At 40.2% G+C, this 16037-nt stretch overlaps 1 protein-coding gene across 1 annotated transcript in view; it reads right to left on the minus strand.

The window, feature by feature from the left end:
* ARMC2 (armadillo repeat containing 2) overlaps positions 1–16037 on the minus strand; it is a 100445-nt gene that overhangs the window by 52493 nt on the left and 31915 nt on the right. Inside the window, exons 6-9 of the mRNA XM_082856015.1 lie at positions 13766–13864; positions 9434–9609; positions 4264–4366; positions 2441–2664 (exon numbers count right to left, since the gene is read on the minus strand). Coding sequence (XP_082712141.1) covers positions 2441–2664; positions 4264–4366; positions 9434–9609; positions 13766–13864 — 602 coding nt within the window. The remainder of the gene's footprint in view (positions 1–2440; positions 2665–4263; positions 4367–9433; positions 9610–13765; positions 13865–16037) is intronic.

Consider the following 16037-nt stretch of genomic DNA (forward strand, 5'->3'; position numbering starts at 1 on the left):
CAGTGCCCTCTCCCCCACACCCTAGAGGGACGCAAGGACCTCGGGACAAGAAAGGGGCATCTGACCCACTGAGTCAGTCTGCGTGTGAGGAGGCCGAAGCAAGGGAAGAGGGAAAGGAGAGGAGTGTAGGGAGAAGGGCACTGTACATGCTGGCATACCAGAGGTTCTAGCTCTGGATTTGATGTATTTTGGGTCACAATAATACTCAATCCTCCTTTATACCAACTGATTTAATTATATATTTTTATTCTATACAAATACATTTGTATATTTGTTTTTATTTTTAAATTTATAAATTATGTATAAATATATAAATGCATATACATATATCCAGTCAGCACTCCTATCTGTAGGTTCCGCATCTACAGATTCAACTAACCACGGACGGTGTACTGTATCCGTGGATACAGAGGACCGAGTATGGGACCTGAGCATCTGTGGACTTTAGTATCTGGGGCAGGTCCCCCATGGATGCTGAGGGACAACTATATATATATGAAAGAGCTTTTTAAAACAAGACAAGAATTCCAAAAGCTTTTACATAAAAATTAAAAGCAGACTATCTCAATGGAAGAATGGTTGAGAATTTGAGGTACATCTTCATCACAGAATATTATGCTGCCAATAAAAAGAATAAGTCTATTGAGTTTTTTTACTATGTATTGTTAAAATAGAAAAGAGATGTGCACAGAATATTCCATTTTTGAAAACCTATGAGTGGGGTTTCCCTGGTGGCACTGTGGTTAAGAATCTGCCTGCCAATGCAGGTGACATGGGTTTGAGCCCTGGTCTGGTAAGATCCCACATGCTGTGGAGCAACTAAGCCCGCGCACCAGAACTACTGAGCCTGCACTCTAGAGCCCGCGAGCCACAACTACTGAGCCCACGTGCCACAACTACTGAAGCCCACGTACCTAGACCATGTGATCCGCAACAAGAGAAACCACCTCAATGAGAAGCCCCTGCACCTCAACGAAGAGTAGCCCCTGCTCACCGCAACTAGGGAAAGCCCACATACAGCACTGAAGACCCAACGCAGCCAAAAACAAATAAATAAAAATAAATTTATATAAAAAAAGAGAAAACCTATGACTGTTTTAAAAGGTGCTGAGCACATCTGTGTGAAGAATATTGGCTAACTGGGAGAACCAGGAGGAGAAACAAGGAGGAAAAGAGGGTGACAGAAAACAAGCAAAAACAACTCTTAGAAAGAGGAAGTTCATGATAAAAAGCAAGAATTATATAAAATTATACATATGTAAGTGTATATAATATATATGCATGTAAAATGCATGGAAGAATGGTTACTAAAATGTTGGAGGTAGATTATCTAAGGGTGAAAATAATTCAGGTGATTTTTACACTCTTCCTCATATTTCTTTTTTTGCATTTTAACAAGAAACATAATAATTATATAACCCAAATAACTATTTTCATTGAGGGAAAAATTTAAATAACTCCATAACACTGTCAGCATGAAAATAAAGTTTCTTAAGTCTCCCTAGCCAAAAGGTGGCACATCCAGTAGAATTTTGAATCACTCAGAACTAAAGGAGGTTTTCACAGTCTTTTTTGAAATGGAGACAGACCACAAAGTCCAAAATTAATAATTATCATATACACTTTAAGCATCTTTAAGGCAGGGCCTAAATCTAATTTTTAGCACACTTTCCCCAAGGCTTCGAGCACGCAGTCCTTGATCAAGCCCCATTAACTGACAAGCACATTTCAAATCTCATCAATTATTACACCAAAGATGCTATTATCTGATATACAAATGCTATTAAAGAGTAAAATCTCTTCTAAAGAAGAATACGAGACCTGAAGCAGCTCCAATGAAAATAATTCAACTATGAAATTTAATCTGCCGCAAAAGAAGCAATGAAACTCTAACACATAACACATTTTTTCTTCCTGCCCTGGTCATACTAAATGTATCTGGCTTTGCTACCGCCGTCTACACACGCCCTCAACAACTGTCCACTCAGTGTCATTAAATTCTGTTTTCTTTACTGTAGATACAATATTTATGATATAAGCTACCAATCTTCATGAACAATCTCCAGGCTAGACCTGTCTTAAACTCTGAAAGTTAACACTCTGCCTATTAAAATTCTGATTATAACATGCAATTGTTTTGAAGAGGTGCTAATTTTTCATTCTTCCGGTCTTGCTTTCTCCGCAGGGTAGTGGAAATAGATGTCTACATGCTGGAGACCTGCTCCGTGAAAAGCCATGGAATAGCCTTTCCAGAGGAAATGGGCACACACGGGGCAGAGGTGTGGCTAGGGCTGCCACCCTGATCCCCGAGGCTGGGCACCCTCACCTGGCTACAGATAACAGCCCAACTGTTTCCCGATACACCCACTGGCAGGTAAGTGGTATTAGACAACATGAAGACTAACTTTACACGTCTAACTCTTTCAAGTAAAATACTTACTTGGACTAACAAGTGGCCTGAATTAGGCAAACATGTACCAGACTTCTTGGTGTTCTCGTTTATTTGTGTCATCAAATTCATCAATATTTCTACAGCACCTTTGCCAATCATTTCATGAAGAAATCCTGGATTTCCAGAAATGAATTTGATCACCCCCATGCAGTATAAGAAAGCCTCGGTGTTAGCTTGCAGCTCTTCACTTCTCAGGACCTCCAATAATGATTCTGTCAAAAAGATGAATTATTACAAATGGATGAGTAGAACAGCTGGAAAGAGAGATATTAAAGCACTTGTATGTGAACATCAAATACGATTTGTACAATGTTAGCCAGAACCTACATTCAAATGCTTGTGAAGAGTTGCTCACATGGCATAAACAGGAAAGCTTACTTTTAGCTAAGACAAATCTCTGTAACAGTAATGACAGCAAAAAGATGGGATTATTATATGTAAATAAGAAAGTGTTCTTTTAACTGAGTGCCATTCCTTGCCTTTTTTTTTTTTTTTTTTTTTTTTTTTGCGGTACGCGGGCCTCTCACTGTTGTGGCCTCTCCCGTTGCGGAGCACAGGCTCCAGACGCGCAGGCTCAGCGGCCATGGCTCACGGGCCCAGCCGCTCCGCGGCATGTGGGATCCTCCCGGACCGGGGCACGAACCCGTGTCCCCTGCATTAGCAGGCGGACTCTCAACCACTGCACCACCAGGGAAGCCCACCATTCCTTGCCTCTTATTAATATTTGCCAAACTTTATTTTTGGTTACAAACAGTTTGAGTTATTATAGAATAACTAATAATCAAAGCAATTTAAGAGTTGAATTTCAACAAACCTTTAAGAATATACTGGTTGCTGTATGAATGGAAAGTGAATCAAGATAGGAACTTTTAAAAGTATCTCAACAGTAGAAAGGGGTGCTTCGAATATAACATCCACCCTTTCCCAAGACAACTTAAAGAACATCCATCCAAATAACATACAAGTACTAGGTTTTAGGATTAATCCAGGCAGCTCTGATAAAGTTAAACATGCCTATCTCACATTAATTTTTATTAATGTCAATGTGATCATCTGTCAGAACCTTTCTTTGTTTTTAGTCTCTTACTCTCAATGAGCTGATTCAGTGTTAGAAATTTCTTTCAGTACTGGCTTTGTCCCTGTCTGCTGGGATTAAAAAAAAAAAAAAAGAAAGAAGAAGACCATTTATCCTATGTTGCAAAAAGAGGACTTAAAGCCTTTTCCATGTTGCTGCCTTCCCTTAGATCAACAATACTAATTCATAAAAGATTTCTGTTTAGGTAACTATTTAAGCATCTTAATTATTTAAGGGTATATAAAGAATTACACATTATTAGCTAGATAATTAGAATGTATTAAAATTCCTCTACCTACATATTTGAAACACATTTGACACACTGTGATGTCAATTTTATACAACAGTTATAGATGTTTTCCCAGTTCTAATCATTCCTACTATATCAAAAGATCAAACATTTCAATTATGTCAAACACTATTAAATGTATTTTTTCTAGTAGTAAAACCAAGACCAGGAAATGAATTTTTAAATAGAAACCACTTTATAAATTATATATTATTACTACAGGCATTTAAAAAAAAAATAGCAGGCTATCCTCCTAGGTTCCAAAGGATACATTAAGTAAAACATGGAAAACATAGAGGACAGAGAAAAAACAGGCATCACCTAACTTCTGCATATTATGAGAAAATAAAATATTCCAGTTATCATTAATTATAACTTTTCTCTCCAAACTTTTCATTCATACTCAAGTACAACATTTGCTCAATGGTAGTGCTGAATAATACTCACCCAGAATGCCATCATTTTGAATCAGAGAATCATTCTTCTCACTCCTGCTAATTTTAAATACAAGCTTGCAGACATTAAGAAGATTCTTTCCACTCACTTTAAGCTGCAGAGAAAGAAATCACATTTCCACTGCAGGGAAATAAAGATATGCCATAATTTTTAAACATAAACATCTAATTTAAAAAGTACGGCAAGAGAATTTTTAAAACATAAATAAAAGTTCTAAGGAAATCAACTTGCAAAAGTTTTGGCCTCATATTTGCCAACTATGGTATCTAATTAACTCACTTACAGTAAACAATGTAAGTGATATTTAGAGTAAGCACCTTTTAATGATAAGCCTTTATTTCTTACTTCATAAAGTCTCATGCTTATATGTGAAATTATTATTTTTCAAAGAATATATGAGGAAAAGGGGGGGCTGATGTTGATAAATTTAAATAAATGGAGTAATTGCCTTCCTCAAAAGTAAAGGAAGATGGATACTAAAATTTCAGATTAAACTAACCTAGAAAAGAATACATCATGGAGGTGAAGGAAAGAAAAGAAAGGGGAAAAGTACAATTATATTTATCATTTGTATAAAATAAAATGAAAAAGTAATATTATTTGATTAGATAATACATATGTATTTATTACAATATTTAAGCCTATTTCTGGAATGCTTTGAGAAAATCGCAAGTAACGTTCAAAGGTTAAAATTACCTTCTAAATCACAGAAAAATATTCAAGTAAATTAAGCAATAAGGAAGTATACTCTTTAAAAAAAAACACAGTATAGGAGGACTGAATCAAACGGTCTAAATTAGCTGCATATTTATGTAAAGTAGTAAAAATTAAAATAAAAAATCCTAAATGCCCAACATTTAAGAATAATTTAATAAATTGTGGAACATCAATACTATTCATATTAAGCAGTCACAAAAGTATAACAGTGAACACCATGCATAAGAAGACATAACCTACTGTAAGATGGAAATACCATGTGCCCTCATTGCAAGAGTGTAGAATATATTTGTAGGAATGAGGTCACCTGAACAAATAAATATATCTGTGTGAAAAGGATGGCATATAGGTCATTATTTTATAATTAAAAAGTATCCTTAAAAAAAATGGGTCTTCCCTGGTGGCACAGTGGTTAAGAATAAGCCTGCCAATGCAGGGGACACGGATTCGAGTACTAGTCTGGGACGATCCCACGTGCCGCGGAGCAACTAAGCCCGTGCGTCATAACTACTGAGCCTGCACTCTAGAGCCACAACTACTGAGCCCACGTGCCTAGAGCCCGTGCTCCACAACAAGAGAAGCCACCGCAGTGAGAAGCCCGCGCACTGCAACGAAGAGTAGCTCCTGCTCGCCGCAAGTAGAGAAAGCCCGTGTGCAGCAACAAAGACCCAACGCAGCCAAAAATAATTAATCTAAAAAAAAAGAAAATATTCCTTTAGAAAAAAAGTATCCTTAAAATTATCTTCAATATTGTTTACTTATTTTTTAAATTTTATTTATTTAGGGCCACAACTACTGAAGCCCGCATGCCTAGAGACCATGCGCTACTACAAGAGCGCTGGCTCAGTAGCTGTGGTGCACGGGCTTAGTTGCTCCGCGGCATGTGGGATCTTCCCAGACCAGGGATCAAACCCATGTCCCCTGCATTGGCAGGTGGATTCCCAACCACTGCGCCACCAGGGAAGCCCTCAATATTGTTTATTAATGAGTTTTCAGCTAGTAAAAAAAAAAAAAAAGATAATGGAATTTGTCAGACATATTTTTAAAAGATTCATTCTATATTTGATCCACAAATATTATTGAGCTCCTATTGTGTACCAGGCACTGTGCTGTTTGCTGTAGGAAATACCAAGGTGAACGTGGTCAGCCCCGAGCTGGAGAGAAAGGGGGAGGTGAGTATTATTCATGGAGCAGCTTCTGTCTGCCCCTCTGCTCTGGTGCTTTTCATGACATCTCAGAGCAAACCCTGCAAATTAGCTGTAGTCATTCCCATTTTGCAACTGAAGAGTCTGCTCCTCAGACAGGCCATGTCATCTCATCTCAGCATCACCTGGGTGTGTATTAGAAATGCAGAATCTCAGGCCCCACCAGCTGTATTGAACCAGAACCTGCATTTTACAACTTTGCCAGGGGATCGTGTGTACATTCAAGTCTGAGAAGCTCTGTTACGGAAGGCTCAGAAACTGTCACACGTGGCAGAATGGAAATTCTTTCTGTTCTCAGGATGAAAAAAGAAATGGAAACTTAAAAAAAATGTTTTCAATGTTTAGGTATTTTTAAAATGTTGTTTAAAAACCTAGGGGAAAAAAAGCTGACTAGAGAGAAAAAAATCTGCATCAATGGAAATATATATTGCCCTTTATATCTGGGAATATATTTTAATCTGTTGGCAATCTTCCACTACATTATGAGCCTTTGAGGTCAAAACCATGATTTGTTACTCTTTCTACATGTGGAACAGAGCATCTGCTATGTACTTAGTGAAACTTGCTGAATAAACGAATGAATACAACTAACCTCACTCCCCACTCCAAGTCTTATATTTTTAGTGAAAAGTGGGAAAGAAAACAACAACAACAACAAAAAACACCTGGTATCAGAGTTTTCATTAAAAAAATCCCCAACAAACCCCACCATTTCCAGGCCTGCTATAAGGTCAGTTTACATTCAGAGCAAATTCCTATACCTTCTCTTTTGGTAACTGTAAAATTATGACTTTGAGACCAAAAAAGACAATAAAACATTAAATTATATGCAAGGAATACAGACTACCCTGTATAAAACAGCACTTGCCCCAACACAGGCCATTCCCTTTACTCTGCTTTATTTTTTTCCCACAGTGCTCATCAGCCCCTTTAGCACTTGAAGTGTTTACTCTCTGTCTCTCCTGCTCCATGGCCAGCCTGCAGGGCAGGGGTTATTTTATTCACTTTCATTCCCTGGCACAAAGTAGGTTCTTGCAGTGGGGTAGTTCACCTTTATGTTAAACATAGGAGTTTATTTTATTTAAAGCCAATTTGGAAAATTAAAGAAAAGGGAAGTTTAAAAATCACTCATAACACTGCCACTATATATAGCCACTGTTGACATACTGCTATTTCTTTTCTGTTTTTCCCCCTGTATAGGATGTTAGATTGTCCTCCCTTCCTGAATGTAGTTGCTTTCACACTGTATATATGTTTGTACTCTTAAAAAATCTTAAAATAGGCAGATATATTTTTGTAAGATTTTTTTGATACAAAGGTTAAAATGAAAATGGCTATCTGGCAAACCCCACTTAACCAAAGAATGCAAGAAATCAGAACTAACATTAAACTCACTGGATTTTTTTTAACTATAAATAACTTTAAATGTCTGAATTATAATATTAAACTGGTAGATAAAATCTTAGCAGAAGTTATTTTAAAAAATTTTACTCCTGTTATCTTCAGTTTTTTGTCAAATTTTTTTTTCTTCAACAGCTTTTTATGATGTCCTTTAAAAAAACATTTACATAGAACCCCATTACCAAGGTCTAAGGGAAGTGATGTCTTGCCTGGAGCATTATAGAAGATTCACGTGGCAGATGGGAAGTGGGACTTGTTGGTCGATCCTGGCTGCCATCTACACTCGATCAAAAAGGACAGCCCACCCACCTCCGCACTCTGGACTGTAGCCTAGCGGTCTTGCCCGATTCAGCCAGGCGGTCAGTGTCATGGAAAGGGCTTTATCTAAACGTATGTTTCGTTCAGAATGTGTTCACTGCCTGGCAGATCGCAGCCTTTTGCCCTAAAATATTTAAATTGTGCCATGTATATAATTAATTTGAATGGTGCCTTTAATGACCAAGATGACATTTTCTCTGCAGAGCATTAACAAATCCATGGCACTTTCCTTCTTCCTTTCTCTCTCTCTTTTATTTATTTACTTACTTGGTACAGAGCACAATGCCTAGGATGAAAAACAAAGGCAGTCCCTGGGCAGCTGGTTGCTTGGGTCCAGCCCAGGGCAGCTACACCAGTAGAGCCCTCCAGCCTCACACTGGGGTCTCCTGGGCCAGGAGGTGCCCCAAATCCAGGGCTGGAGAAGGAACTGGGCAAGCGTGCAGTTATCTTTTCATCTCTACTTATAACTTCTGACTTTAAATCCTCCCTGTGGTTTATGGTCTTTCTGTTTCATTAAAACTGATCCATTTTCATCCATGAGAGGGGATTAAACTACTACTGAAATCATTATTTCAAGGAAATGTTGCTTTCTGCATCACATCACAGTTTTTACAAAGAGGGTGAATAGTTTAGGGGGGCAGCTAAATAAGAACGTACTTCTCCAAAACACTGCATGCAATGTGTAGTCAGAATATTCTGCTCTTTGAAACACTTCAAAGTAAGAAATAGTGGGCACCCTTACTAAACTATTAGTAAGTATGCCAACACTTACCTTCACTGTGTACTTTAGATTTTAAATTATATGAATTATGGGTGTTAATAGCTTTTACTTTTAGGCAACCAGGTAAACAAAGCTTCATTCATTTGTTTTAGCGGCTCTCTTAGAACGGTCTCTAATAATTGTGTCTTATCTTTTGGTTCCAACTGTTTATGGCTGTGACAACAAAGGGCTGCCCTCAAACAACGATATCATTTTGCTTGAGACAGAGCTTCTACATACTTTTATTAAAGGTGTCTGGCCTTTTCTTCTAACACCTCACAGGAGCCTTTTATGACCACCAAGCAGCTGGTTCTGTTTCACGCGGCCTCATAAAGCACCTGGCCACTATGACCACAGCCCAAGTTATCTGAAGTTATGTATTAAATCACGTGATAGAACCAAGTGCCCAGCAGAAACCGTAGGGCAGAAACCACAGTCTGCTCTCCGACACTGATCTCCAGTCAGGTTACCTGAGCGACTGTTTTGACTGTGTTTGCCTGTTGTCACTTTTTTTTTAAAAACCTTGCCACAGTCCATGTGTAAGCGTTTATTTGAACATTTTATCTGTACTCAGCCTTAGTTCCTTAGATGGTACTTTCTGGTCAAAATTCTGGGATGTCAGTTTACCACCTTAATTTTTTTTCAAGATTCTAAACAAACACACTGCATTTCTAATCTTCTTTGTAATATTTACAAATAAAGCATTAAACAGAACTTTTACGTGCTACAGTCTACGAGACCAGAGGAAGGAAAAACTTACTGCTAGAATAATTTTTGCAAGTTTAAGGCTCAGCAAGTCTGAGCCAACATCAACAAGTTTATATAGGGTCTTCAGGAGAATACTTCTTCTCTTAAATTTACTTCCAAGCATGTTTCCTTCCTCTAAAGCGTGGTGAAGCTGTGTGCAAGCAGCACAAACCGTTTCAATGTTTTCCTCTGTCAGGGCAAAGAGAGCAAAGCAGAACTTACTCATTGAGGTCAAGTTTACAAGTGTGTCAAACACAGAAGGTGTAAGTAAAACCCCATAATTAGTTCCCCGGACATCTTCAAATTCCTGAACTATGTTTCTTTTTTTTTCTGTTTCTTATCATTTCCAACTACCTGCTTTTTTTTCCCCATTTTGTTGCTCCATCTCCTACCATGTTGACTTCTTTACTAATCAGTTAGCTTATCTAAAACACACAGCCTTTCAAAGAGTGTATTGAGAAGCGGAACTGCACTATCTCAGCTGCTCTCCTTCATTCCTGATGAGCCACCCACCAGTGCTCTGCTCAGGGCCCCAGAAGCATTCCGCTCACAACTCTGCCGTCGACCCTCCGCCACACAGTTCCAAGGGCCCAGAACGTTCTCCTTACCCTCGTCCCTACTGATTTTGGTCCTTCAAGGCTCTGTTTACTTTCTGGCTCCTCTAGAAAAGGTGTACCATGCAACATTCAACAAATACTGTTATTTTTCACATATATATGCATGTTGTGTTACATGTCCAATGCCCTCAAATAGATGTCATGCTAAGTGAGTAGGAACCATGTCTGACACATCTTTGTACCGATAGTGCATGGTGCAGTGAAAATACTGTACTGACAGCCTATACCACAGTTTAATGCAGATTCATTTTCTAATATGTCTATTGATAAAAACGACGATCAACATTCTCCTATGAGACTAATGCTCATTATCTGAGAAAGGAAGACGCAAGTGGAACAAAATCTCAAAATGTCACCACATCCACCACTATTTGGAGGTGCGTATTAGCAAAGAGGATAATAAAAAGAAGACTTTAGTTAGGAAACGGGAGACCTAGACCACTTCATTTTATAATTGGGATTCTGAGGAAAGCAATTTTTGCAAGTGGTAGCCCTACCAACAGGCATACAAGGAAGAAAAGTAGCACACAAACTAGAACAGGAGGGGAATACAAGGATCCAAGGTATAAGGCATTCAGTTGAAAAATATTATCTCTGATAGATTCCGTCACAAAATTTAAAAGTAGGAAACCAATCTTAAATAAATACCATAATGTGCTCTTGAAAGCCCGCATAGAGGAAGTGTGCGCCTGCAGAAGGAAATGACTCAGGCCATTTTTAGCTCTTTTCAACAATAACATCTAAGAAAAAATTTTAAACCTCAATAGCTAAGCAACCTTCCATGCCTTTCAGTTATGCGCTTAAATAAATGAATTGATGGGAAATGACTTAGACTAACTTTAAATAAAGGGAAAAACCTGAGCTCCACTGTAAGAAATAGTTTTGTTTTGTTGTGTTATTCTTCTGTTACTGGCAGTTTCTTCACAAAGCCCAAGTCCAGGCTGAGGGCTACTCTGTGGCAGTGGGTAGACGTCAAGGTATTTTTCTACTACTTCCCTCCGCAAACTCTTCAGCCTGGTGGGTTCTACTTAAGAGTAGCTGTTTTAGCTTAAAAGAAATTAAAAAGGAAGGCTCCCGGGTCAAATTTTAAACTGTTGATCAAATTACCTCTTTCTACCAGTTGGTCTGTTAGAACTGCCACGTAGCCTCAAAAGACAGCTTGAATCTAAGAGCCATCAAGATCCTCAAGGGGCTAAAGCTAGTGGGTGAAAGTTTGATGATAACAGAAAGCAAGGTAGACTCAGAGTAACTTCTCCCCATAAGATACCTGTTCATTGGAAAGTGAAAAGCAGTGATTTTACAGTGGAAAAACCTGGCAGACACCACCTTCCCCAAGTGATCAAAGTCCACGTCACCAGTAAAGGACCAAATCAGCATCACGTGCCTCCGGATAGGACACACTGGGAAGGACACAGCCCCGCTCATGCTGCACACTGCCCCAAACACCTAACAAGCATCCAATGGTGAGAACAAGCCAGACAAACCCAATCTGTGGGGCAGTCTATAAAATAATTGGCCTTTTCTCCTCCAATACATCAAGATCCTGAAAGAGACATGACAAACAACTGTATTTTCTTTCTATAAAGGAAATCATTAGGAAAACGGGCAAAATCTGAATACGGTTTGTAACTTCCAGATACGTAACAGAATGCCCTTGTTTCTACAAATACATGCTGGAGTACTTAGGGATATGGGTATCATGATGCCTATTTGTTCTCCAACGGTTCAAAAAAGGGGAAAAGACAATGTGTGCGTGTGTTGGGGGGTGTGTACAGAAAAAGAGAGCAAGAGGGAGAGCGGGGGCAGGGAGAGAGAGAATGATAAAGCTTATGTGGTAAAATGTTAATATTTTGGGAATCTGGGGGAAGAGCATACAGGATTTCTTTGTACTATTCTTGCAACTTTTCTAAAAGTCTGAAATTAGGTCAAAATAAAAAGTCAAAGAAAGAAAGAAAGAAAGAAGGGAGGGAGGGAGGGAAGGAGGAAGGGAGGAAAGAAAGATCTCAAAGGGTCAAGTAACCTAGTCCTACCACCACTTGCTGTTCTTAAAGTTGTCTATGGAAGAGATGTCATCCTTCAGCATTTAGTAATCCCCCAAGAAGGGAGATTCATCCACATTTCAAATCCCAAACTCCTGCTAAGTTTTCTCTGTTAGTGCCTGTGGTGACAGAGCCCTCAGAATGCTCTTAAAATCCTTCAAGCTGAAGACTTTCTCCAAGACAGGCCTTTGTGCTGCCCCTATCCTCCCCCACTGTGCTCCTCCTGGTATGTTTTTTTCTTTAACCTTTGCCCAGATTGATTGCTTTTCCCATTAGTTTTTAGGCACATCTCCTAAAATAAAGGACCCAGTGTTAATCAGGCTATCATGAGGGTGAAAATGATTGACCCTGGGGGAACAAAGTCATTATGGTCTTATTCTCAGGGTTTTGAGCTGCAGTAGACTCTGGTGATGTTCTAGCCTCGGCTATGCCTCACCTGGCAGGTGAGAGCACCTCTGCGCACAGAGATCAGGTGATTCCCAGCCATCTGCTTCGTTAGCAGCACCAGGACCAGAAACCCCATCCAGGGCTCCCACATTAACCAGCAACACTGCCAAGCACCATCAGAGAGCCCAGGAGGCGTGAGGTCATTTGAACCTTTAAGGAAGTAGGTCTTTTGCACAACTTCCCTGGTTCGTTGGTGGGAAGGACTCATTTACCCTGCTTCTCCTAGGGCTTCTTCTGGTGGCTACCATGCTGGTTCGCTCATCCAAGGAGCACTCATTCCACAGTTGTTAGTGAGGGCCTCATGTGTGCTGTGGGCCAGGCACTGGGCTCGGCCCTGGGCCAGGACTGCAGCTCCAGAGGAGCCCATTTCAACTTCAGAAGTGGAATCCCTGAGGAGCAGGAAGGGGGCAGAAGGTGGGATGGGGGGTGGGCATTCCATAGGTCAAGCTTTCCATAGGTCACCTTGGCAGAGACCCATGGGCTGTGAGCCTTCCTTGCTGGGGCATTCCAGAGTGTAAGGGTTGGGCATATCCCAGGCCACTTCCTGTTCTGAGTGGCCGCCCTGACATGCATGCTCAACCTTAGGAAAGAGGACATACAGTCCTCCCTCAGGATCCACAGGGGATTGGTTCTAGGACCCTTGCATATACCAAAATCCGTGGATGCTCAAGTCCCTTGTATAAAATGACATAGTGTAGTCGGCCCTCCGTATCCGCGGGTTCTGCATCCTCGAATTCAAACCACCACGGATCAAAATTCCATTTGCAGTTGGTTGAATCTGTGGGTGTGGAACCTGTAGCCATGGAGGGCCGACTGTATATGTTTGGATCTAGAAAACCACAGGCACACCTGCCAAGAATGCCAGTCTATGAGACTTAGTCAGGGTTTCAGAGGCCTGAAATGTTTTAATTTTTCACCGTTTTTCGTGAACTGCCACTCTACAGTGTTCCAACTGGCATTTCCTTGGGAAGAGGAGGTGATAATTTATATTCCAAAGGGAATTTCAGAAGTAGGTTCTTTTGCTGCATTTAAAGTATAATTTTACTCATTGAAAATTAAGTTTACATGTATTGATAACATCTAATACATACATTACTGGGTAAATAAAATAGATGACTTCATTTGTTTTTGAACATGTTCACAGAAATGATACTCAAAGTGTGCTGAAAATATCAGGGCAATGAGGAACATATAAATAAGTGCAGATATTTTTAATGTAAAACAACTTTTTTCTTTTTTTACCTTTTTCTAATTCACGCAAAATCGGTACGATCCTTGTATTCCAAAAGACTTCACCTACTTCTATTTCTGTATCTTTTTCTTGCAAGTCGAGTTTTGAGTCTGCAATAGAAACCCAGAAGAGGAGAAAGAGCCATGAAAAAGGAGTTATAACTGGAGCACCGCCATGAGACTGTGCTATCCGTCCGTATAATTAACAAACTCTAGAATTACATTACGCTTTGCCCCCCCAAGCCCAACTAATTCTAATTAGAACTACATTTCTTCTAATCAAATCATCCCAAATTAAACTCAGATAAGATAATGTAAAGAAATCAGAACTTTAAACTCTGGGATACTGCATAAAGTCTTCAGCTTTGTAAATGTGGAAATTATTATCAGTGTGGCAAAGAGTTTGGAGTTGTTTTTTTGTTTGTTTCTTTACTTAGACATATCCCTCTGTAATATAAAATAAATAGAAAACTACTAATATGAAAAGAATAAGGATTTTGAAAATGTTTAATGAAACATTTTCTGAAAGGGAGGCCTGCAGGGGCTATCCTTCCTATAGAAAATAAAATGTCCACATTATTGTGAGGCCAATGCTGTTCACGCCTGTGGCTCTGTGTGGGGCAGTGGGAAGCCCGAGCTCTGGGTGCTGGCAGATCTCATTTCAAATCCCAACTCCATTACTGATGCACTGGGTGACAGGGGTCTGGTTTCTTATCCTTTCTGAGCCTCATCAGCAAAACAGAGATTAAAATATTTGCCTTCAGGGTTATGAGAATTCAAAGACATGATACAGGCAAAGCTCTGAGCCCAGTGCCTAGCATCTAGTAACACTCAATCAATATGGATTTTACTTCCCTGATTAAAAAACCAACAAACAGATCATCACTGTCTGAAGCGTATCGGGCTGTATGATGTCACCACACCACCGAGAAGAGATGCTGCCTGAGGATGCACGCTGTGGAAGAGTAATAGCTCCCACAGCTTGTGTACTTTAGATCTAGCAGGCCTGTATTTAATTTTTGTCACACTATGAGGAGGTCCCCAAACTGTCACTATTTTCCAGATGAAGAAAGTGGGGCTCAGGGTTATTAAGTGACCTGCCCAAGGTCATAGAGCTCCAGAGCCCTTGCACTTGACCTCTTCAGGGCCATTCTGCCTGAAGCAAACTGGAAAACTAGAAGGTAACTTTGGGGAGAAATGTAAATCACATTAGAAACTGCAAATCATGATTACATTTCATACAGGCAAGATCTCCAGGTCTAAAACACTGACAGTCTAGCCAGAGGGGGCACCGCTGTGCCGGGCACTAAGCAGCAGTGCTACAGACAAAATCCTCAGCCTTCCTTCTCTGAAGGCCACCCCCTAAGGCCCTCACCTGGCACCCAACCTATACTGGTTCAGGGAGTCCGTGCCTGCTTAGAGCAGACCTGGTACCAATTAAGTGCCCCCGCAGTGGGTGCCTGGACCCTAAAAATGTCACACGGAGAGTTAGAAATCATAGGGGCAATCAGAAGGTTCTGCAGAGAGAGACAGAGTAGTGAAAGGGTGTGTGGCTTATATATTTTTAGGGTGTTTTAACTCAAAACCAAGACAAGCTGACCAGGAAAGCCTGCTAAGAGCACTGGTTCTAGAGTCACTGTCTGGGTTTGACTCCTAGCTCTGTCACCTACTAGCTGACTCTGGGCAAGTTGCTTCACTTTCCCTCTGTAAAATGGGGTAACAGTGAGCATCTCCAAGTAATGGGATTACAGGTTATTATCTTCTTTTATGTGCTCCTGTATTTTCCCAAACCTCTCATGTACTTGTATTACTCTTGAGAAAAAAATACACAACACATATTATATTTTCCAAGCAGTGGTGATATCACCCAGGAGAACCTGGACAGCTCTCCCGCCCAGTGTACAGGCCTTTCCCTGACACTCCGTGCTGGAAACGGCCACCCCCAGCTGCTGTGAGTCCAGGCTTGCTTTCATCAAACCTTCCTAATATCAAGAGGGGCCGATGCACACTGGGCATGAAGAGCATTTGAGCAGCCAAAGCAGATAGAAAGGATGTCAACAGAGCTGTTATTAAACAATGTAGGTGCTGTCAACGGTTTTAATAGCAAGGTTGCACAGAATCTGCCCAACCCCAAAGGAAGAATTCACCAAAACACATAGTTGAATTGTCTTTAGGACAAAACCAGTCCGTATCAGTTCACAATCCCTTAGCCAAAACCTTTGGGACCAGACGTGGTTGGGGCTTCAGAAAATTTTGAATTTGAGTAAGGCAATATGGTGCCCAC

The sequence above is a fragment of the Leucopleurus acutus genome (assembly GCF_964270905.1).
Source record: "Leucopleurus acutus genome assembly, chromosome: 15".
Lineage (NCBI taxonomy): Eukaryota > Metazoa > Chordata > Mammalia > Artiodactyla > Delphinidae > Leucopleurus > Leucopleurus acutus.